At 46.3% G+C, this 24,921-nt stretch overlaps 1 protein-coding gene and 1 non-coding gene across 2 annotated transcripts; one reads left to right on the forward strand and one right to left on the reverse strand.

Annotated features, from left to right (window-relative positions):
- The first annotated feature begins 6,424 nt into the window (after positions 1-6,424).
- LOC116150085 (small nucleolar RNA SNORA67) lies at positions 6,425-6,550 on the forward strand. The gene has a single exon (XR_004133760.1). It is a non-coding gene; the product is annotated as a small nucleolar RNA SNORA67 (small nucleolar RNA).
- A 14,463-nt stretch (positions 6,551-21,013) lies between these two features.
- UBC (ubiquitin C) lies at positions 21,014-23,681 on the reverse strand. Its single transcript, XM_031442494.2, has 2 exons — positions 23,527-23,681; positions 21,014-22,687 (listed from the first exon to the last, which is right to left on the reverse strand). Exon 2 carries the CDS (start codon positions 22,682-22,684, stop codon positions 21,083-21,085), a length of 1,602 nt encoding a protein of 533 aa, XP_031298354.2. The 5' UTR covers positions 22,685-22,687; positions 23,527-23,681; the 3' UTR covers positions 21,014-21,082.
- Positions 23,682-24,921: the final 1,240 nt, after the last annotated feature.

Raw genomic sequence — 24,921 nt, forward strand, 5'->3', positions numbered from 1 at the left:
GCTTTGCGGTTTATGCCACGGTGTCTGAGTCTGTCTCCTCTTCGTTCTGTTCTCCCTCCTCCCTCCCCCAGCTAGTCACTAAGATTCCTCTTGCTTTGACATTTCCTGAATCCCTCCATGGCCCTCCACCCGTAGTGGGTGGAACTGTGTCCCCTTAAAAAGATATGTTCAAGTCTTAACCCCCAGGACCCAGGAGTGCAACCTTATTCGGAAACAAGGGTCTTTGCGGGTGCGACCAAGTGAAGATGCGGACACCCGGGACTGCGGTGGGCCCTAAATCCAATGACTTGTGTCCTTATAAGAGGAGAGGACATCAGGGAGGCCGTGCAGTGATGAAGGCAGAGGCTGCGGTGATGCGCCTGCAAGCCAAGGAGTGCTAAGAGCCACCCGAAGCCGGAAAAGGCGAGGAAGGCTCCCCATCCTCCCTGAGAGGCTGCGGAGAGCATGGGACACCTTGATTTCCAGCTTCTGGCCTCCAGAGATGTGAGAAATAAATTTCTGTTGTTTGAAGCGCCCCAGTTTGAGATACTTTGTTATGGCGCACCATCCCCACCGCCCTTGTTAGGCCGGTGGTTCTCACGCCCAAGGCACAGCAGTGTCCCCCTGGGGACAGGGAAACCGCAGTGCGGGGCCCACCCCAGGGCGCCTGACTCAGTGTGCCTGGATGGGCTTATAATTTCGCATTTCTAACAAGCTCCCAGGAGAGGCTGCTGCCACTGCTTTGGGGACCACACTTTGAGAATCACTGAATCACCGTTGTCTTGCCTGGATGACAGACCCACCCCCCACTGGCCTAAACTGTCTCCTCGTCCTCCACCCGCAGGCGCCAGAGCTTCTTCAAACTCACCTGGGAAATGGCCGCTCCCCGATTTAAAACCTCCAGGAGCTTCTCAGGGCCTGCAGGACAAAGGCCAAACACCTTCACAAGCCACCCGGACTGCCTGGTCTCAGCTGTGGGTGCTCGGAAAGGACGCCCCGCCCCACCCCCAGGGCACAAGGAGAAATGGAGAAGCAAGGCTTTCAAAAATTGCTCGCATGAATTTATCCAATAATTTTGAATAGATATTGTGTCACTCTCCTGGGGCTGCTGTAACAAAGAACCACAAATGGGGTGATGTGGGGGGAGGGTACAGCTCAGTGGCAGAGCGTGTGCTTAGCATGCATGAAGTCCAGGGTTCAATCCCCAGTACCTCCATTAAAAGTAATAATAATAATAAAAAAATAAATAGACTGAATTATCCTCCCCATGACAGACAAAACCAAACCACAGAGACGCATTCTCTGACATGGAGGCTAAAATCTGGAGCCAAGGCGTGGGCAGGGCCACACTCCCTCTGGAGACAATAGGGGAGAGGCTTCCTTGCCTCTTCTGGCTTCTGGTGGCTGCTGGCTTCCTTGGCGTTCCTTGGCCTGTAGACACATGTCATCACGTGGCCGTGTGTGTCTTCAGATTCCCTGAGCAGAACACCCAGCTAAGCTGTACCCGGATCCCTGACCCACAGACACTGTAAAACGTGTCTCGTCTCTTACAAGGACACCAGCCAGCTTGGATTAGGGGCCCATCCTACTCCAATATGACGTCATCTTCACGGCTCTGCAGTGACCCTACTTTCCAACAAGGTCACACCCCGAGGTTGTGGGGGTTGGGGCTTGCACGCTCCTTTTTGGTGGACATGGTTCAACCCATAACGAATATTGATCATAGTGACAGCTGATACTTCAGGAGCCCCAGCTGTGCCGGGCACTATTCTAAATGCTTTACATCTTAGCTCACTGAATCCTCACACTGACACTCAGAAGTCAGAACCCACATCATCCCTACTTTTCAGACGAGAAAACTGAGGCACAGAGCAGTGAAGTGACCAAGCCCGGATCTGAACCTGAATCCTCAGATTTCAGAGGCTGAGTGCTACAAAATTCAAGAGAAGCAGGAAGGCACATTTGATGAGGTCAGCCCCCTCCCTCACCAGTGCCCCAGCCGCCAGTTCCACTCTTACAGATTCTGGAAACACTCTGATATTTTATATTTTTTAAATGCACCTGAATGGTCAGCGTGAGAAGGTTATTAGAAGGCTGTTAGGCTTGCTTTACCCACATCACTGCTGAACCGTGGGGTTATTTTGAATCGCTTCTTTGGGAGAAGGCAGCATCATTTTTTTCAGAGTTTATAATCTCCAGAAGCTCCACTCCAGACTCCAGCAGCCGCCCCTCGGCGCCCCCTCCCCGGCTCGCAGAGCCCTGAGTGTGTTTGGCCAGTGGACTTTGCAAAGCCCTCCCCAGGCATAGCACCTAGCACCCTTACGATATTATATATTATCATAACGCCAAGGTAAAAACGACACGTTTTAAAAAAGACACATACCGTTTGCATCTCTGTGTACATTTGTGTGTGTGCTTGAAAAAAAACCAGGCCATGTTGAAGACGGCTTTAGGACGACAGTGAGGAAAAATAGGGTGGGGGCACCCTGGAGTCAGACAGCTCCCAGCCATTGTCAAAGCCTTGGTTTTTTGTCTTGGACAATGGATTACTTTAAAATAACCAGTTAATTTCTCCTTTCTAAAAAATTATTGAGATATAAGTCACACAGCATGAAGTTCAGCCTTTTCAGGTGTACCATTCAGTGGTCTTAGTATATTCATAACGTTGCACAACCATCACCATCATCTAACTCCAGGAAATTTCATCTCCCCAAAAAGAAACCCCTTACCCTTTAAAAGGCACTCCCTGCCCTCACCTCGCATCCCCTGACAACCACTTTCTATCTCTATGAATCTGCTTTTCCCTGCACAAATCCTACAGATGGAATCCAATTAACTCTTAAAAGAATACAAGCAGGTCCTCTACAGACCAAATGAGATTGTAGCATGAGCTCTGGACGATGATTAATTCAATTCTGTGCTCTGAGAGCCCATGGAAAAACCAGAACCTGGGTCCTTACGGTGAGAGTCAAGTACTAAATTAACCCACACAGGAGCGGCCTGGTTCCTGGCTTCTTGTTATGCAGGACGACAAAGGTCTCCATTGTTCAAGTCACTTTTGATTGAGTTTTTACCAACTTGCCGCCCAGAACCCTCAACTTGATATAATCCTGAACTCTACACACCTACAGCTGCTACTCCTTCCTTCTAAGAGCCTTTGCCCATGCTGTTCCCTCTGCCTGGAAAGCCCTTCCAACCAGCTGTGGCTTCCTTGTCCTTGAGACTTCAGTCTCTGTTCAAAAGTCACCAGAAACTCTTGTTTTAGGGGCTTGTTGGAACTTGGGGTATGATGCAGGACACTTGCGCTGTAGAGAAGAGGGTTCCACTCTGAAGGAGGAAGGAGGAGCAAGACCCTGGCGGGGCAACCTCCAGTGGCACCGGCATACCCACGGGGGTGAGCACCTAGCTGCGTGCCCGCTGGATCGAAAGTATGCACCTTTCCCACCTTGAAAAGCTTTCCCAAGCCAATCTCCAAAAAGAAGGTCACCACTTATACTCCCACTAACAGCACATGCAAGTACTTTTTTTGCATCCTCAATGGTTGTGTATCATTAACTCTCCGCGCACACTGGGGAGGTGGAAAATTACCAACGACTTTGCTCGGCACTTCTTTCACGATAAATGAGGCCGAACATTTTTTCACATGGTTATCAGCAATTTGCATTTTTTCTTCTGTGAGTGTCACACTGACCTCCTGTGATCTTTTTTTTTTTTAAAGGGAGGTACTGGGGACTGAACCCAGGACCTCATGCACGCTAAGCAGGCGCTCTACCACTGAGCTGTACCCTCCCCCGATCACTTATTCTACTGGCTTGTTTGTTAGCGTTCTTTGTAAATGAAGGGCATCAACTCTTTGCCTCACACAGGGGTTGCAAATATATTTTCCAAGTTGGCTTTGTTTTTGATATTTTGCAAAAGACGTGATTTTATTTTCTCGTGAATTTACTTTTTCTATGAATTTTGTGCCACATTCAGAACAGTCTCCCAAAGCAAGAACTGCTTGTAAATCTCCATTCTCTTCTGGTGTTTTGTGGGTGTTTCTATTTTTAAAGCTCTGCTCTATTTGGAATTAGTTTTCAGCTATGGAATAAGAAAGGAATCCAGTTATCTCAACCCCATTTATTTCCACTCTTTTCTCTGTAGAATAAAGTAGTCGTCTTCAACATTCCAGTTTCTTTATATACTTCAGTCTCTCACTGGATTTTTCTCTCTTACAATATTGTCAATCTGCTCAGTCCTTCTCCAGGGCCAACTGTATCCAGTACTCCATCTTTATAATTCACTGTAATATTTAAGAAAGTTAATTTCCCCTCATTATTCTCCATTTCCAGAAGTTTCCTGGCAATTATCATGTATTCTTTTATTTTTAATTTTCTAAATTATTTTTTCCGGAGGGGTAATTAGGTTTATTTATTTTTTTGTTCATGTTTTCTTTTTATTTATCTATTTATTTTTTATTGACGTATAGTCGGTTTACGATGTTGCGTCAGTTTCTGGTGTACAGCGTAGTGGTTCAGTCATACAAATGCATACATATATTCCTTTTCATATTATTTTTCTTGATAGGTTACTACAAGATGTTGGATAAAGTTCCCTGTGCTGTGCAGTAGAAACTTGTTCTTTGTCTTATTTTTTTAATGTACTTCAGCACCATTTTCACAAATTTTTCCGAAGTCCCTGTTGGTTATTTCATTGGGATTGCATCGATTTCTGGCTAAATTGAGGGAACTCTGACATCTTTCCAAAACGGATTCTTTCTCTCTAAGAACAAAGATCACCTTGCCACTCAGCCCAGCTTCCTCTTAACAGTTCATAGCAGAATTTTAACACTTAAGAAAAAATTTTTTAATGGAGGTGCTGGAGATTGAACCCAGGACCTCGTGCATGCTAAGCATGCATTCGACCACAGAGCTAAATCCACCCCCAACACTTTTTATATTTGTAGCCTCCACGTTTCTCGGGGAGTTGGCTGCTAAATATTTTATCATTAAGGTTGCTATTGCAAATTGGATCTTTTCTCCCATTTAAAGCAAAGTTGTACACATGTAGCCAAGTCCAAAGACTGGTTCAGTACGTTTGGGCTGAAACTCCAAGAATTCTGCATTTTTAAGCCATGACCTACTGTGATCGATGCTCACTGAAAGCTGAGAACCATTTTCATTCAATGCTACGAATCTCAGCTTGGAGAAGCATCTGAGGACCGGGCAGCAGATTTGTTTTCTTGTTTTCTTCCTGTGCCACATTTCACATCCTTTGTAATTTCTGAAAACTGAGAACTGAAATTAGAGTTCTGCCCAGCACAGAACTAGCAAGAGGAACTGCGTTCTTACATAAGTGAAACAAAACACAAACTCCCATAGAACAGCAACTCAGACTCTGCTCAGAGCAAACGCTTTCTCCTTTAAGAAATCACCGTCCAAGGCAAGACTCAGCCTCCATCAACTGGGTGGAGGGAGGCCCCAGAGCGTGCGGGAAAGTGCCTTTTCCCCGCATGAGGCCCGTGTTCATACAGAATGGCGCTGGAAAGCAAGGTCTTTACAAATCACCCGCTCCGACTGCCTTATGCTTCAAACGGGGGGTTATGAGTTCCTGCAAGACCTGTTCCGGAGAGGCCAAGTTCATTTTGCAGAAATACAAACTCTGCACAATTTCTCCAGGAACCTTACATCACAACATCTCAAAGAAGACCTCTGGGAAGCTACACAAGAGTCCTGTAACAGAGGTTATCTCCGGGGAGGGCAGTCAGAGCAGAGGTAGGCTTTTTTTTTTTTTTTCCCTTTTCCCGAAAAAACCCTTTCACGCTTATGGTGGCTTTAAAACACGTCTGCAAATTTTTTGATATTTCCTCATGAAAAGATGGAGTCTGTTGCACATGAAAGGACACAGTCAACGCAGTGAAAAGGAACCTACAGGGCGGGACCAAATATTTGCCAATCATCTATCTGGTAAGGGGTTACTACCCAGAACATATAAAGAGATCTTACATCTCCACAACCAAAACCATCAAATAACCCGACTTAAAAATGGACAAAGGACATGAACAGAAATCTCTACAAAGATGATACACAAACAGCCAACAAGCAAATGAAAAGATTCTCAACATTACTGACCATCAGAGAAATGCAGATCAAAACTACAGTGAGATATCTTTATACCTAGTAGGATGGCTACTATCCAAAACAAACAAACAAACAAACAAACAAAAAGCCCAAAAATAACCAGTGTTGGCAAGGATGTGGAGAAACTGGAAGCTTTGGGCGCCGCTGGTGGGACTGTAAAACAGAACAGCCACTGTGGAAAACAGTACAGCGGTGCCTCAAAAAATTAAAATAGAACTGCCGTATATTCTAGCCATCTCGCTGCTGAGTATATGCCTAAAAGAATTCAAGGCAAGATCTCAAAGAGATATTTGCACATCCATGTTCACAGCAGCATGATTTATGACCGCCAAGAGGGTAGAACCCCAAGGGGCCGGCTGGCGCCCCTCATCAGGAAATTAGCTACTTGGAATAAAATCTGGCATGCCTCAGGTTTCCAGGGGAGAAGGGGCTCCCTTTGGCTGCCTCCACGTGTGCTTAAGTCTCTCTGGATAGTCTTCTGTGTCCTCTTATTCACACGCTGAAGCTGGCCTTCGTCCGTGACCACAGGTCAGAGGCACTGATGTGCAGTGGCCATCAACATGCTGACAGAAGAAGATAAGAGGACCCTTCGAGACGCCAAGACCTTCTACAGCACCCCCATCGGGGAGTCGCCCCTCGGCGTGGCTGACCCCATCTGAAAGGGGCCCTCTGCTACCCAGCCCCCACCAGGAGCCACCCTGGAAGAGGGGTGCTGAGGGGCAGCAGGAGTGGGGTGGGAAGGGAGCCCAGGGATGGACATCTTGTCATTTTTTTTTCTTCGAATAAATGTCACTTTTTGAGGCAAAAAAAAAAAAAAGAGAACCAACCCAAGTGTCCGTTGATGGATAGATAAACAAAATGTAGTGTATACATACAGTGGAACATTATTTAGCCTTAAATTTAGGAAGGAAATCCTGTCACATGCGACGTTGTAGATGAACCTTGAGGGTGTTATCCTAAGTGAAATAAGCCAGTCACACACAAAAAAAGCCAAATACTGTAGGATTTCACCTTAGGTTCTCCAGGTCCCTAGAGGAGTCAAACTCATAGGGACAGAAAGGAGAGTGCTGGTGGCCAGAGGCTCAGCAGAGGCAGGTGGCGAGTTGTTACTTAATGACTTTTGGTTTTTGCAAGATGCAGAGGCGGTGGCCATCTGTCCTACAACAATGAGCATGTATTTAACAGGACCGAACGTATACTTAAAAATGGTTAAAATGACACATTCTATGTTCTGTGTTTTTTAACCATATTGGGACAAAAAAAAGGCATAAGCGAGAAGAAAAGGGCGGAAACGAATTCTGTTCACCTTGAACGTGGGTGAACTGGGGTCAGAGCAGGCTCACTGGCACCCGGTCCACATTCAAGCAGATGCGGGAAGACAGAGAGAGCAGAGGACAAGCAGGCTCCTTCTTACAACGTGACCTTGAAGTCACACCTTCCAGCCGTGCTTGTTTCTAACGTGGAGACTGTGACGGGGGCCCCTGGGGGCTGCTGGCTCTTGGAACCCAGCCGCCGCGCTGGGAGGGACCCCAGACCACAGGAAGTTGCTCCGTGGCGCGTTCTGGCAACAGCCCCCTCGGAGGTCCCAGCCCAGACCAGCTCCCAGGACCAGACGAGTGACTGAGAAACCCTGACCCCAGGCACGTGGGAGAGCGCCCCGCCGAGCCGGCTCGCCCCGGAACCAGGGGACACCATCACAACAGATCGTCGCGGGGTCCCACTGCTAAGTTCGGAATGGCTTATTAAACAGCGATAATCAAAGCAATGCTGTTGCGTTTTCTAAAGCACGTGTACGTATTAGGCATGCTTTTTCGTTGTTGTTTCTACCGGAGTTACAGGGGATTGAACCCAGCACCTCGGACACGCTAAGCATGTGCCCTACGGCTGAGCTCTACCCACCCCCAAGGTCTGCTTTTAATTTTAAAAAGATACTTAAAGCCTAATTGCTGCATTTCAAGTCTCAAGAATTGCATAAAAGCTAAAAAAAAAAAAAAAAAAAAAAAAAAAATTCTAGATGACAGTTTTTTGCCCGTGTATCTTAAGGAACTAATTTCAGAATTTTTTTCCTGATGGTGGAATATTTTAAACACTCATGAAAGGACAGAGAATACTTTAGCCAGCACCTGGCTCTAATAAACCTTAATACGTAGTGTTACATTTTACGTATGTAATACTGCGCTTGTTTTTTTTTTTTTTTTAATACTTTTGAAACATTTTTAATTGTGGTTTAAAAAGACACACAACATAAAATGTACCGTCTTAATGACTCTCAAGTGCACAGTTTTGTGGCGTGAATACATTCACACCACAGCACAACAAACGTCCAGAGCTTCTGCATCTTGCGAAAGTGAAACTCTATACGTGTTCGACACTAACCCCCCACCCCTTCCTCCCAGCCCCTGGCCCCCAGCACTCCCCTCTCTGATTCTGTTTGACGACTTTAGATTCACATAAGTGGACTCAGACAATGTGTGTCTTTTCATGATGGGCTTAATTCTTTTTTAAAATCAAGGTGAAATAACACAGAAGTGAACAATTCAGCGGCATTTAGTACATTCACAGGGCTGTGCAACCACCACCTCTGTCTAGTTCCAAAACATTTTTATCGCCCAAAATAAAACCCTGTACCCATTAAACACTCTCTGTCTGTTCCACCTCCAGCCCCCAGCCCCTGGCAACCACCACATTTTCTGTGTCTACAGATTTGCCAATTCTGAACATCTCATGTAAATGGAACCATGGGATATGTGGCCTTTTGTGTGTCGGCTCGTTTTTGAGAAAGGAGGTATGATCGACACGCTTGAAGACCCAAATAGGCCCCTACCTAATGTCATTCCTCTTATTCTGTCCTCAGAACCAATAAAGAATTTTTAGAAATGAAGAAGGATGTTTAGGGAAGAAAATAAGACAACATTGTAATGGAAACATCTCCTCAAGGCTGAAAAAATCATTGTTATTCATTCTTTATTTATTCAACAACTATTCACTGAGCACCTACTATTGCTAAGCCCTGTTCTAGACACAAGGGCACAACAGGAAAGGGCAGATGGGATCCCTGCTTTTAAAGAACAATGGGCAGGCAGACTTCAAGCCACGATCACCAAATACCACCAAGTAAATAGAGGGAAGTGTTAAGTAAGGAAATACAACAGGGGGTGGTGTCAGGAGTAACCAGCTGGCCATGTTCATTTGGGAGGCCAGGGAGAGCCTCTCTGACAATTAAACAAAAGCTGGAATAACAAAATGTGCCTGCCACTCAAAGACAGGGAAAAGCAGAGGGAACGGCATGTGCAAATGTCAGGAGGTTTGAACTAACTTGATAAAAAGAATAGCAAGGTGATAAGTAGGATGAGGAAACAAAATCAGGACCGTGGAGAAGAGAGTGACAGGGGTGGGGGGAGGCCCAGTGGGCTCCACGGAAATGGCTCTAACGTAAGACCTGAAGCGGGTGGGAGATGAGGTTGGAAGGACCAGCAGGGCCTGGATCTTATATGGCCCTGCAGGCTGTGGCGATGGGGTTGAGTCCTGTTTGTTTCCACTGGGAAGAAGCCATTGGAGGGGTTTAAGCAGGGAAGGGGCGGGAATCAGGTGTACGGTTTTTTAAAAATTCCTGGCTGCTTTGCAGAGTGTGGAAGTGTTTGAAATATGAGCTGAAAGCATTTTAAGTTGAGAAGGTTTGCTCATCAAAATCAAAAATGAAGGTGGAGGCAATGTTCACAGCAGCACTATTTACAACAGCCAAGACACGGAAGCAGCCTAAGTCTCCATCCTCAGAGGACTGGGTAAAGAAGCTGTGATCTATTTATACAATGGAATACTACTCAGCCACAAAAAAGAATGAAATAATGTCATTTGCAGCAACATGGATGGACCTGGAGATGGTCATTCTAAGTGAAGTAAGCCAGAAAGAGAAAGAAAAATACCATATGATATCACTTATATGTGGAATTTAAAAAAAAAAAAGAGAGAGAGACACACACACACACAAATGAGCTTATTTATAAAACAGAGACTGACTTGCCTACATGGAAAACCAGCTTATGGTTACGGGGAGAGGAAGGGAGGGATCGATGGGGAGTTCGGGATTTGTAGACACTAACTACCATATGCAAAACAGGTAAACAGCAAGGTCCTACTGCAGAGCACAGGGAATATATTCAATACCTTGTAATGGCCTATAATGAAAAAGAATACATACATATATATATCTGAATCAGTAGGCTATACACCAGAAAGTAACACAACATTGTAGATCAATTGTATCCCAATATTTACAAATTTTTCAGAAGAAGAAAATAAAGACTGTGCAACTCAAAAAAAATGAAGGTGGAGGAAGTCTGGTGGTTCCTTGGCAAGTTAAACATAGAGTTACGCATCACCCTGCAGCCCCACCCCTGGATGTATGCTCACGAGGAATGAAAATGGGCGTTCAAATGAATACTGACACATCCATGCTCACAACAACACTATTCACAAGAGCAAAAACACACATAATATAAAATGCACCATTAGGGAAGCAACTGAAATGTCCATCAACAAATGAACGGGGAAATAAACTGTGGCCCATCCATTCAATGGAATAGAGTTCAGGCCTAAAAAGGAATGAAGTTCTGTAGATGCTGTGACGTGGATGAACCTTGAAGATGTGATGCTGAGTGAAGTAAGTCAGATACAAAAGGCCACGTACTGTATGATTCCATGAATGTGCAATGTCCAGAACAGACAAATGTGCAGAGACGGAAAGCGGACTGGCAGTTGCCAGGCACTGAGAGGGAAGTGGGGGTTGGGGAGTGACCCATTAATGGGGACAAGGTTTCCATGGAGGGAGATGGACAGTGGTGACGGTTGCACAACACTGTGAATGTACTAAATGCCACTGAATGGTACACTTTAAATGGCAGAAACGGTGACTTTCATGTAACACGATTTTTACCGAAATCATTAAAACAGAAGGCTACCACTCTAGTGGGGATGCCGATGTGGGAGGCTGAGCGTGGGTGGGGACAGGGCGTACACGGGAAATCTGTGTACCTTCCCCTCAGTTCTGCTGTGAACCTGAAACTGCTCTAAAAAATAAAGTTCATTTAAGAAAAAAAAAAGGAGGGGAAGGGTATCGCTCAAGAATGCATGCTTAGCATGCACAAGGTCCCTGGGTTCAATCCCCAGTACCTCCTCTAAAAATAAATAAATAAGTAAACTTAATGACTCCTCCCTAAAAAAAAGAAAAAAAAAAAAAAGGAATAGAGGAGGAAACAGGAATGAAGGAGGGACCGGGAGAAGGGAAGGAAGGGAAAGAAAGCCCTCATTGCTCACACCTGTCCTGTGGTGCTAAGCCGCCTCACCACGCCCCCTTGTGGCGGCTGAAGTTTGGGGGTGGCCTTGGAGAGAACTGGGGTGCCTCATTCTGTCCCTTGTAAAGCTAGCAGATACGGCTTCTGTTATGGACTCTCCACTGAGGTTGTAAAACTTCCCCAGGACCTTCTTTCATCCCCGGTGCTCCATCGTCTGCTTGAGCATCTGGGAGAAGCCTAGACGCTGAGCTGATCACGGACAGTTCATCTTCCAGGCAACACTCAAACCTCTTCCCAAATGGGAGCCTCCATGACTCTTTTCTGTTTCTCCACCTATTTCCTAAACAGTTTTCCATGTCCTACCATCATGTGTGTGTGTATATATATATATACACACACACATATATACACACATATATATGTATATATATATATATATATGTATTTTTTTTTTTTACCATTTTAACCATCTTCCAAGCGTACAGTTCAGTGGCGTTAAGTACACTCACAGTGCTGTGCCACCATCCCCACCGTCCTTCTCCAGAATGTTTTCATCTTCCCAACTGAAACTCTGTGCCACTTAGGCAGCAACTCCCCATTCCCCCTCCGCCGGCCCCTGGCAACCCCCATTCTGCTTTCTGTCTCTATGAATTTGATTGCTCTAAGGACCTCACATAACTGGCATTGTATGACTGGCTAATCTCATTTAGCGTAAAGTCTTTGAGATACACCCATGTTGCAGCATGTGTCAAAATTCCCCTCCTTTCTACAGCCGGATAGTATCCTGATGTATGGACGGGCCATATGTTGCTTTCCCATTCATCTGTGGACAGACGTCTGGATTGTTTCCACATTTTGGCTACTGGAATAGTGCTGCTACGAGCATGCATGTACCATAACTATTTTTAAATGTTATACAGTTTAAAAGTCAACAGTCCTGTGCATCTGCTGCTGCAGAAATCTTGGATTCTAAGAGCAAATCAGTCAATCTCTCATGAGGATGAGGACCAAGGGACAGCCCTTTACCTGTTCAGTCAGACGGACAAGCTGTATCTGATAACAGAGTCTCCTGTGAAAAACATCATATGTTTCTTGTATAAATTCTTTCATTATTGTAATTAGATCTACACAAATCAAAGTTGTCTTTTCACCATCTGTGTATATAATTTTTTTTTTTAAGTGGCACCCAGGTCCTTTAACGGTTTGTCGCAGCTTTGGGCATTCCGTATCCAATTGTGCCTTTCCCTCTGCCTCCACCGTGGCTAATAATTAGCAGCCACAGTTCAACCCCAGCGAAGGGTGAGGTAACCAGGATAAACAGTAGACGCTGTCCTGGGGGACAAAGTCCCCAACCACGATACAAAGGACTTGGAGAAATGTTTTTCTTCTTGAAAACGATGTTGTCAGTGGAGTCCTGAAAGAGGTCCCAACTGTGTTATGGGAAAGTGAAAATAATGTTTAAATTAAAGCTATTCTGAGAGACCGTTATTCACCCAGCAGACAAGCCAAGATCAAAGTGCGAGGAGCCCCCGTGCTGGCCAGGGTGTGGGGTAACAGGAGTTGTTGACTATTGTCGGCAGAGTGTAAATTTGTATAACCTCTTTGGAGGGGGACTCGGCAAAGTCTGTCCAGATTTAAAATGCATGTGCCCTTTGATCCGGCAAATTCCCTTGAGAATCGAGCATATCTATCAGATATGCACGCACACACGGGCAAAGATCTATGCATAAGAAGAGTCTGTGTTGCACCGATTATCACAGCAAAATACTGGAAGCAATGGGACTACCCACCAGCAGGGGATTGCTTAACCACATCTGGCTCATCCCACCAGCACCGTCCAACCGAACTTTCTTCGATGGTAGAAATGGTCTGTGTCTGCCTTGTCCGGGGTATTAGCCCCAGTCAGATCTTTCTGCTTCGCACTTGACATGTGGCTGGTGCAACTGACGAACACATTTCATTTAATTTTAATTAATTTAAATTTAAATAGCTTCTTGGAGTCGAACCTGTGACAACTCGGCCTTGTCTTTCCTTTTTTCCATACCAATGAGTTATCCCTGAGACTCCCGAACATGCAATCCAGCAGACCATCCCTGAGGCCCTGGGTCTGCTGGAAGTGCTTCACCACTCAGCCCAGCAAGGAGGTAAAATGCTGCTTGTTGGAACTGGTGCCTGATGCAGATGTTTTGGGTCCTAAGTGCCAAGAGCTGTGGTCAGAGCGGTAAAACAGAAAAAGCCGCGGTCTTCGTGGTGCATTAGCGGGGATCTGAGGGCAAAGCAGTTAAGAGCATGGAGCTGGGCAATGCCACTCCTGGGTGTAAATCCGAAAAAAACAGAAACACTGATTCGAAAAGATACACGCACCTAACGTTCACAGCAGCCTTCCTTACAATTGCCAAGATAAGGAAGCAAGCTCAGTGCCCACCGACAGACGTATGGATAAAGAAGATGTGGTGTAGACATACCATGGAATAAAAAAAGAGTAAAAATTTGCCATTTGCAGCAACATGAAAGGACTTGGCATTGTGCTAAGTGAAATAAGTCAGAGAAAAGAGAAATACTGTACAATATCACTTCTATGTGGAATCTAGAAAATATAATAAGCTGGTGAATATAACAAAAAATAAGCAGGTTCACAGATAGAACAAACTGGTGGTGACCAGTGGGGGAGGGAGGGGCAGCATGGGGGCGGGGGAGCGGGAGGGACAAACTGCTGGCTGTAAGATAGACTCAAGGATGTATTGTACAAAACAGGGAATATAGGCAATATTTTGTAATAACTCTAAATGGAAAGTAACTTTTTAAAAACTGTAAGGCGGGGAGGGTATAGCTTGGTGGTAGAGCACATGCTTAACATGCATGAGGTCCTAGGTTCAATCCCCAGCACCGCCTCTAAAATAAATAAATAAGTAAAACTGATTACCTCGCCCACCAAATAAAAATAAAAACTGTATAACAAAATACAAAAAAAAATCAATACAAATATATAACATGAAAAAAAAACAAACAGCATGGAGCTGGAGCCAGATTGCCCGGTGCCCTCACTGTATCTCTCTGTGCCTCAGTTTCCACATTCTTAAAATCTGAACGCTCACCGTGCCTTGGTTGCAGAGTTGCTAAGAAGTTCCCTATTAAAGTGAGCCCTGTGCGTTGTGAGGCCTGAGCGCATGCTGGTTAGCAGCATCCTCATGGGTGGGGGAGCGAACAGCAGGCACATACCCGACCAGTGAGAAAACCCCAGCTGCTGAGAAGTGCCCGGAAAGACCTAGGAAGAGGGTGGGTCACGGGATGAGCGCGCCACTAACTGGGGGCTCGTGCGCTGGTTTAAAAGGGTGGTCGTGGAAGGAAGGGTTAAGTTGGGACCTGAAGGAGGCACGGCCACCTAACCACACTTTCTCAGTCTTGCGCCCGAGGTACACTGCTGGGGAGTTTGGTGCCCCGTCTGTCCTGACCCCTGAGGTCAGCTCCCTGGGTCTGACATCACCAAGGCAACCGGGGACTGGAAGGGTCTGAGGATGACAGTGAAGTTGACCATTCAGAACAAACAGGCTCAGAACGAGGTGGTACTTTCCGCCTCTGCTCTGCTCATCAAGGTACTGTGGAGAGGCAGAACGCACGGTGGGAGTGCCCTCTGATGGGACTGCCAACACTGTCCGATAGGTGCAGCACCAGTCGTTAGTCAGAGAATCCTCTAGAACTGTTAAGAGACCCTGGGGACGGTCCGGTCCGTGAGCTGCAGTGTTGATGGCCACACCATCATGACATCAGAGATGACATCAACAGTGGTCACTGTGGAATTCCCAGCTAGTTAAGAACTAGAAGGGAAAATGTTTCAATAAAGGCTCATTTAAGTAAATAAATAAAGGATCATTTGACAACCAAACAGGGAAAAAAAGAGAGAAATGAAGGCGATATAATAACGAATGCAAAACATGAACCTTTACTGGATCCTGGCTCAAAAAATAAATCAGCTGCACTGACATTCTTGGGATGATTCAAGAATCTGAATGTAGACTAGATTGTAGATAATACTGTGATTTTTTTTATTAGATGATAATAGTATGATTACATAAGGGAATGTCCCTCTTGGGAGGGACAAGTGGGGAAAAAACAGTATTTAGGGATATAAATATGATTGCAATTTACTTTCAAACAATTCAGCTAGATAGATAAAGTCAATACGGCGAAATGTAACGATTGAATCCAGGGGGAGGTTTTCTTAGACTATCGTGTTATTCTTCCAACCTTTCGGTAGGTTTGGAAATTTTTATCATAAAATGTCCGAAGGGAAGGTTGCAAGCAGTGCTGTGCGATGTGCCTCCCCCGATGGAAATAGCTTTTCTCTGGGTCTTGGTTGGGAAATGGATGGACTGACCGGTGCCCCCGCTTTGCCGGCACCCGCTGAGCCGCGGTGAGCGCGCTCCGGGGGGCCCGCCGCGCGCCAGGCCCGCCGAGAAGGGAGGCCCCGGGGGGGAGGTCACCCGTGGAGCATACAGCTGTGGCTGCTCCACTTTGCAGTTTCCTTTTATTACTTCTACGTCTGACTTTAAAAAAAAAAAAAAGTATAGCCCTGGCTGCACTGAGGAAAGAGCTGGGTTTCTGGGACAGCACAGGGAAGTCAAACAGCAGCCCAGAGAAGCCGTGAACAGCGCGGCAAGAGGTCACTGGCAGACCGCCCCAGGGCAGTAGGCCGACTATTTGCACAGGTTCGTGGAAAGAGTAGGGGTCCCTCAGAAACCCCCAGAAATACCAGAGAAGGGGAACTGGGGGGAAGCGGCCTTCCTAGCGGCGACCTCGCCCGGTGCAGGACTTTCGCCATGTGGGCTGTCAAAGAAACAAGTATGCGCTGATCTTTGTTTCCTGGCAAAACTTGTGTTCTATCCACCAGAGGGAAGAGGGTATTAAGAACTGGAAAACAAACAGATCCTACAGTTTCAACAGCAACAGAATGAACGAGCAGGTCACCCAGTGCTGACCGAAGACGGCCAGTCTGTCGCGGAGGCCTCTGGGAAAGGTTTCCTTGCTCCTGGTAAGAGCCACAGGAAAGAGATGTCACCTCGTCTTCCTCTGGGCATCGTCGGGTCTGCAGTGAGGTGTCTGGAACGGCTCAGCCAACTTGCTGAGGAAACCTCAGGGCATTTGAGGGAAAAAAAGACCACAGAGAGGAGGTCAGAGCCCCAGTTCTGAGTGTCTTGTTGCAAAGATAACGTATTCCTCCACGGTTTAGGCCAATTGGTTGAGCTTTCTGTTACGGGGAGCATCCTGAGACAATAGGGGTTCAATAACGCTTTGATTAAACGGATGCCTACGTTTGCCAAAAATAAGATCGCAAATAGAAACTGGTTAACTTACTATTTTTTTTTTTTTAATATATTTGAACTCACTCTTCCTTGTCTGGTTAGAGACCACTTCCCCCATTCAATGATAGCAACACTTTGAAACAGTGGCTCCCAAACCTGGCTGAACTTTAGAATTCACTAGAATTTTCTTTTTTTTTCAGTAGTGATGCCTGGGCCCGCTTCCGACCAGAGTATGTATTGTGAGCCCTCCAGCCCCGTCTCCCCACGAGCTCGCTTGCACTTTAGCTCTGTTTGTCTCCCTTCTGGTTCTCAAATCTTCCAAACACTTTGCCAGCAACAGGGCTTCCGCACTATTTTCTGCCTCTTCTCCTCTTCCGAGTCTCACTTAAACAGTCTCTTCCCAGAAAGCCTCTCCTAACTGTTCGATCACAAGTAGGATCCCAAACCTCTCCTGTTCAATCTGATCGCCTCTGCTGCCATGGGTAATTGTTGTTTGTTCTCAAATGAAGGAACAGAGCTATCACTTGAATAGAGAGCTCTCATATAAAAATTAGAAAGAGCTATGAAATTTCAGAGAAGAGAGATAATTTCCATTTGGGGCTGCCAAGGAAGGCTTTGTGAGATCTCAGAGTTAGGTCTTGACATTGGCTGGGATTTGATTTGTTTCAGGTGGAAGTCGTGGTGTTTTAGAAAGAGGAAGCAGCTGGAATCAAAGAAGGAGGCAGAAAATGGCAGGGAGCATATGGGAAAAAAGAAAGTGGCCAGCAGATAAAAGAGAAGCAGGGAGAAGAGCATTTTAAAAGGTTAGAGCTGATAAGATAATGTAAGAAAGAGAGAGTCTACGTTCAACAATAGCTACATTAGATGCTCTGAAGCCATTCCAGCTGGGACGCAGAAGGAGGTGGCTTCAGAACTCTCAGGAAAAGGATAAAGTAAAAGGCATCTCGGGGAACCGTAAATAACTTTCACTGTTGAGTAAACATCCCTCGGTAAGAAATAAAGGTAAAAGCGAATTGCCTGGTAAACCACAGACGCTTGGGAGCGCTGCAGGCTTCATGACTAAGCCGGCCTGTCCCAGTAGCTCCCTCTTCTGGCAGAGATAAGCACTGCACACTAGTGCTGACATCCTCGAATTAAAAGGCACTTGCCAATCTCTAAACATTCCTCTATGAGGACCATATTTATAACTTGACGAGGATTTTGTTGTTTTCAGATAAAACATAAAGTTACTTTCTAGTTTACTTTAACTAAATATGAGCCACACACTTTTCTTCTGATTTATTCAAGATTCACACAGTCACATCTATATAAGTGAATCCTTACATAGTATTAACTCATATGTGAAAGCAAATTTTGAGGTGCTTTAAGATTTACCAATTGGTCAATGAAACTGAACAAGTATAGCATCTCTGTTCTTTACCTAGACTCAGAACCCCTTGTTGGTAGAAACACTTCTCACACATCACTATATCACTATTGTTCCTGACATGCTTGTATGCTGGATGGAGGGTGCTGTAAATGTCCACTAGGGATTGCGTTGCTCTGATGGTTTTATTTATTCTTGAGAAAATTACATAAAAGGTATTTTTTCTTTATACAAAAGGAAAGGATATTACAACTCTGTCAAAACTATAAAACACATAAAGTGAAAAAGCATGGTAAAGGACAGACTGCAAACCAGCATGCTACCTTTTGTATAAAGGGGAATTAATAATTAATAGTTGCTTGTATATGCATAGAACTCTGAAAATGTTCTAGGGGATGTGGAGAAGCAGATGGGATGACAAAACGGAGGGCTTTTCATTATACACTGTTTTTATATGTCTGAAACACATGAATTAGCTACTCAAAAAATTTGATACGAAAATATGAGACAATAACAAATACAGTAATCATTATTATAAAAACATTTTAAGGCTGATTACTTTTAATTATCCCCAAGTGCCTTATTAAATAGAAATTTTGTATTTTCATACTCTTTCAAAATATTAGTATATGAAAGATATGTCTATAAGGATGTGCTTTACAGCATTGTTAACAGCAAAACCCTAGAAACAAATACTGGTGGACAGGTTAAATAAGTCATAGAGCACCTATACAATGGAATGTTAGCTAGAGTATGAAATAAAAAGGATGATGGAGATCTTGATATGCTGGTATGGAAAGATGTCCCTAATTACCTAGTTTAAAAAAAAAAGCTGAAAAGACTATGTTGTGAATTGTCCTATTTGTTTGTGAAATGTCCTATATATATACACATACACACACACAAACATACACATACATATTTACTACATAGGAGGGAAATCCAAAATACCAAACTTTAAAATCACTAGGAAGGGGGAGGATATAGTTCAAGCAGCAGAGTGCATGCTTAGCATGCATGAGGTCCTGGGTCCCGAGTACCTCCTCTGAAAAATAAACCTAATTACCTACCCCAGCCGGGGGGGGGGGGGGAATCACTGGGAAGGACATATGGTTAATTACTTGGGAATTTAGTGGACTGACTTTATAAAACACAATGTATGTATACACTGTAATTAGACACAGTAAGAGGCAAAAATACTTTTTCCTGGTACTAAGCTTGTAAGGAGCTTTCACTTTCTACGTCCTTGATTTTAATGTGTTTGTACCCATCTATAAATTTTCAAAACTTTTCTAGTACTTACACCTGTAATTAGCATTCCTTTCATTAAACTTGACAGGAAGGAGCCAAGTATTTTTCTGTGAGTTCTCCATTGAGCATGCCCACCACAACACCCACACAGCTTTATCAGACTGATGCTCTAAGGCTCCAATGCCAAGATTCTTCTGACTGTGCAGCAGACACAGGCCCTGTTTCTTAGGGCACGCTGGGCTGTAGCAATGAGATGAGCTGGACTCATGTTCTCAAGTGTTAACCAGCTACTGAACCTCTCACATTTGAAGACTTTTAAATTATTACCACTGACCTAGGAACCTTGCAAAGCATGTCCAGCATAGTGGCCATTTTTCTCCCTTTTTAAAAATCTTTTCCTTTTATTTTTAATAAAGGTACTAGAGATTGAACCTGGGTCCTCATGCACACTAAGCATGAGCTCTGCCACTGAGCTACACCCATCACCTAAGTGGTCATTTTCAATATGCTATTGAGGTTTTTCCCCCTATGCTGTGACCACTCATTTTTAATGAGCACCAAACTTACTTAAAAACTACTCACATAGTGACTGGACGTGGTTAGTTGCTGGTGTAGTTCTAGCGATTCTTGTAACGTTGCTCCTCGATCAATGTTGATTCGCGTGGGTGAGTCCTGGAAATCCATGTACTCGTGTCAACAAAGTTAGAAACCACCATAACTAATGGACTTGCCTAAGATTTATGGATTTCTCAAATGGCATTTTCTAGTTTTGATTCCTAAAGCTAGGACTTAAAACTGTTGACTTTAGCTATTTTAGAACTGTTAGTAACACACAATTTCCTCTACATACAAGTTGTATATGGATACCCTAAAGTAGGAGGGTGAGGGTAGAAGTCAGAGGGAGTGAGGTTCTTGTCAGAAAACCACCCCTTGTTTCATTTTTCCATGGGCCTCTGATTTCAGGGGTGCCTACCAACCAGTGCTAAGTCCGTGTATTAAACCAGCTTCCTCACAACTTCTACCTTTGCCTCTAGTTATGACTATGATACTTAACGATAGCACCTGATTGGGTAAATGTCACTACTGTAAAAGACCAAAAGCTTCACCCACTAATTGTACAAACCCGTCTATAAGCACATGAAATTAAGGAATCCTGACATTTCAGCAACAATTATGACAATTGCTTGAATTCTCTTAAGCAAAAACTAAATTTGTAAACTTTATAGCATAATGCCTAATGAGGCACTTAATAAAAATTAAAGTCACCCTTTTTAAAAAGGAATCTGGTCAAGTGACAACTTTCATTTGAATGACAAAATTCAACTCCACGTGAATTTAAACAGAGCTATATGATACTGAAGCTATCTTCAGCAGGTTCCCTTCCAACCACTCCCACCCGCTAATACTTCCTCCCTGCTGGCATTCCAGAAACTCTCCCACTCCCGGGTACCAAATCCAAACTCAGTATTTTTAAAGTCAATGGTTTAAAAGTATATCTACATATGTGTATGTGGAGAAACCTAATGGCAACCTCCAAATTTATCTAGCTTTCATACTCATACATACAGTTCTATATATTAATGCCACCTTTTATTGGTATTTCTTACCTCCTAGTTGATCTGGTAGATCAAAGACCTGACTCCTCACATCCCACCCTAATGGGGAACAACCTTCCTTAAACAGTTATTAAATAAATAAATCACAATATTTGGGAATGCAACAACTTTATTGAAAGAAAAGTGCAATGAAATTTGCCAAAAGCTTAAATGGGAGAACTTAGACACCTCCCCTTAAGCGCAGGACCAGGTGCAGGGTGGACTCTTTCTGGATGTTGTAGTCAGACAGGGTGCGCCCATCTTCCAGCTGTTTCCCAGCAAAGATCAACCTCTGCTGGTCTGGGGGGATGCCCTCCTTGTCTTGGATCTTCGCCTTGACGTTCTCGATGGTGTCACTGGGCTCCACCTCCAGGGTGATGGTCTTACCCGTCAAGGTCTTCACGAAGATCTGCATGCCCCCTCTGAGACGCAGGACCAGGTGCAGGGTGGACTCCTTCTGGATGTTGTAGTCAGACAGGGTGCGCCCATCTTCCAGCTGTTTCCCGGCAAAGATCAACCTCTGCTGGTCTGGGGGGATGCCCTCCTTGTCTTGGATCTTCGCCTTGACGTTCTCGATGGTGTCACTGGGCTCCACCTCCAGGGTGATGGTCTTACCCGTCAAGGTCTTCACGAAGATCTGCATGCCCCCTCTGAGACGCAGGACCAGGTGCAGGGTGGACTCTTTCTGGATGTTGTAGTCAGACAGGGTGCGCCCATCTTCCAGCTGTTTCCCGGCAAAGATCAACCTCTGCTGGTCTGGGGGGATGCCCTCCTTGTCTTGGATCTTCGCCTTGACGTTCTCGATGGTGTCACTGGGCTCCACCTCCAGGGTGATGGTCTTACCCGTCAAGGTCTTCACGAAGATCTGCATGCCCCCTCTGAGACGCAGGACCAGGTGCAGGGTGGACTCTTTCTGGATGTTGTAGTCAGACAGGGTGCGCCCATCTTCCAGCTGTTTCCCGGCAAAGATCAACCTCTGCTGGTCTGGGGGGATGCCCTCCTTGTCTTGGATCTTCGCCTTGACGTTCTCGATGGTGTCACTGGGCTCCACCTCCAGGGTGATGGTCTTACCCGTCAAGGTCTTCACGAAGATCTGCATGCCCCCTCTGAGACGCAGGACCAGGTGCAGGGTGGACTCCTTCTGGATGTTGTAGTCAGACAGGGTGCGCCCATCTTCCAGCTGTTTCCCGGCAAAGATCAACCTCTGCTGGTCTGGGGGGATGCCCTCCTTGTCTTGGATCTTCGCCTTGACGTTCTCGATGGTGTCACTGGGCTCCACCTCCAGGGTGATGGTCTTACCCGTCAAGGTCTTCACGAAGATCTGCATGCCCCCTCTGAGACGCAGGACCAGGTGCAGGGTGGACTCTTTCTGGATGTTGTAGTCAGACAGGGTGCGCCCATCTTCCAGCTGTTTCCCGGCAAAGATCAACCTCTGCTGGTCTGGGGGGATGCCCTCCTTGTCTTGGATCTTCGCCTTGACGTTCTCGATGGTGTCACTGGGCTCCACCTCCAGGGTGATGGTCTTACCCGTCAAGGTCTTCACGAAGATCTGCATGCCCCCTCTGAGACGCAGGACCAGGTGCAGGGTGGACTCCTTCTGGATGTTGTAGTCAGACAGGGTGCGCCCATCTTCTAGCTGTTTCCCAGCAAAGATCAACCTCTGCTGGTCTGGGGGGATGCCCTCTTTTTCTTGGATCTTCCCCTTGACATTCTCGATGGTGTCACTGGGCTCCACCTCCAGGGTGATGGTCTTACCCGTCAAGGTCTTCACGAAGATCTGCATTGTCTGTTAGAACAAAAAGACAACACACAAAAAACCCCCAGAGTTCAGCAGGTAAGTCACAGACTAATACACTGTAAGTGCTAAAAACTGAAGTATCACTTTGTACTAGCCAAGGAACTAACTTGCCTAAAATAACCTGACAGGTTTGACAAAAAAGCTCAAAAGCAAGCAAAGTTTCAAACACTTGAGAGAAAAGCACGGAAACCTGAGCCAAGTAAATTCGCGGGTCTCACTTATCCCCCCCCCTCACTGGATGTCTTTCCCCTGTCAACACAGCAGCGTCTACCCTGGCCCAAACCCTGTGTCCCGCGACTGTGAAAAAATCTCCCTACATACACAGCGGCAGGTGGCCCCACCCTCGATTATGAGCCCACATAAGGGGGTGACGTCTTGTAACCGCTACGGGGAGCAGGTCCCTCCCCCCAGAGCGGATGCCGCATGCCTCAGTGGCACTGGCAGTTAATGTTCCTTCACCGGGACAGGAAGCCGAGTTCTCGCGCCTGTCAACTGACGAAACATTAGACTCCCCCACACACTGCCCAACACCGTCCAACAAAAAGCTGAGCCCCGCCGCCGCTGAGGCCTTCCGGGCCTCCCGCGTGTCCTCCCCTTGACCCGCTACAGTCGCTCTCCCACCTCAGAGCCCGCTTCATCGTCCGGCTTCTGCCACGGAGAAACTCGGGACGACCGCCATTTTGCTGCGTTCCTCCCCCTCAGGGCCGCCCTGCTTGAGGCGCCCTGGCGACTCAAAGCCTCGGCTGTCCCTCCGCCCGCGGCGGGGAAGTCGACCTCCCGCCCCCCCACCCCCCGCCAAGACCCATCCAGCCCAGACCCCTCCTCACCAAGCGGCGGTGGACGCAGCGAAGACAGAAGAAACGCAGCTAATCTCCCGGGCCTGACGGAACTGCCTGCGCCACACCCGGCGCTACCTTATATAGTCATCGGTAATGCAGCGCCGGTAGATCCCTCCGCAGAAAAGCCGAGAAGGGACTACTTTTCGCAGCACTTCCTGCCCTCTGAAGAGAAAAGCGGTCCCCCAGAATCATCTAATCCGACTCACAAAATGCTATCCTATGAAGACTGGGCTTTGGGGCTGAATCTGGTGGGCTCCGGGTGGCCGACCTGAACGGCTGCGCGGAGGGATCAGCGAGCTCGTTGAGCGCTGCGTACGCTGACGTGGCCTGCGCGGGACTTGCGGGAGGGGGCGGGGTGGCGCGGGAGGTGGGAAAACCCGGCGCGGAGTCCACGGGCGTCCGGAGCGGGCTGTCTCCGCAGCCCGGCCCCCACGCCCCCTCCCCGCAGCCCCGACGGGCCCCGTCGTTCGCGGTCCCGCCCTGGGCGGGCCGGGGTCGGGCCGAGTGCCTGACGCAGGCCGGCGCTCCCCTCGCGCGCACCCCGCCCCGCTCCTCTCCCCCCACCCGCGAAAGCGAGGGGGTCTTAATTCTGGGTCTCTTTTAAGATAACGATAGTGTGTCTGTTTCCCCGAACTCTCGGGTCACCCCCAGCCCGTCGTGAGGGCTCCCCGGGGGCCCGGCCCATCCCCCACCGGGCGGGCAGCCGGACAGGACGAATGATTCGACAAATCTCAGCCTCCGGCCGAGACCCAGGGCCCACCTCAGCCGGGCGGGACCCGCAGGAGCAAAAATAAGTTTCCAAGGAAGAAATGTCTCTGGCAGGTCTGCATTGAATCTTGAAAGACGGAAATTCCACACAACTGTGTAAAAGTCCGCGCTGGACCTGAAAGCTGACAGAACTTTCCAGATTGTTCTTCAGCCTTCCTGTTTTATGCTTGGCTAGAAACAGGGAGGCATCAGGATTTCAATTCTGCTGGCATTTAGCTGAGCTCAGAAATCAGAAATCAAACCAATTAAGCCTGAGATTTTTTTAAAGGCACTAAAAAAAATAAAAGTAATAAAATAAATAATTAAGTAAAAGTGAAAAATAAAAAGGCACTAATTGAATCTAAGGTCTGTATATTCCTGGGGGAAGATAATTAATATCCCAAGTATGAAATTTAGTTCTACAGGCAAACTACATTTCGATGAAAGAGAAAAAGAGCAGCCAGATCCCTTCCATTTTTGTGACAATCTAGTTTGTGATCTCTATACATTGTTTCTTCAGCATATTTTTTAAGTGTTTTCAAATATGTGAACATGATGAAAACTTAAAAGAACTTTTTTGAAGTTTACAGGAAAAACCTCTCTTACGCCCTCAATTTCCCCAGCCACTGTTCTTGC

This window comes from Camelus dromedarius, chromosome 31, assembly GCF_036321535.1.
Source record: "Camelus dromedarius isolate mCamDro1 chromosome 31, mCamDro1.pat, whole genome shotgun sequence".
Classification (NCBI taxonomy): domain Eukaryota; kingdom Metazoa; phylum Chordata; class Mammalia; order Artiodactyla; family Camelidae; genus Camelus; species Camelus dromedarius.

Bases quoted from the DNA above. Each gene is read 5' to 3' on its own strand.
- UBC (XM_031442494.2), bottom strand. From the start codon at position 22,684: ATGCAGATCTTCGTGAAGACCTTGACGGGTAAGACCATCACCCTGGAG.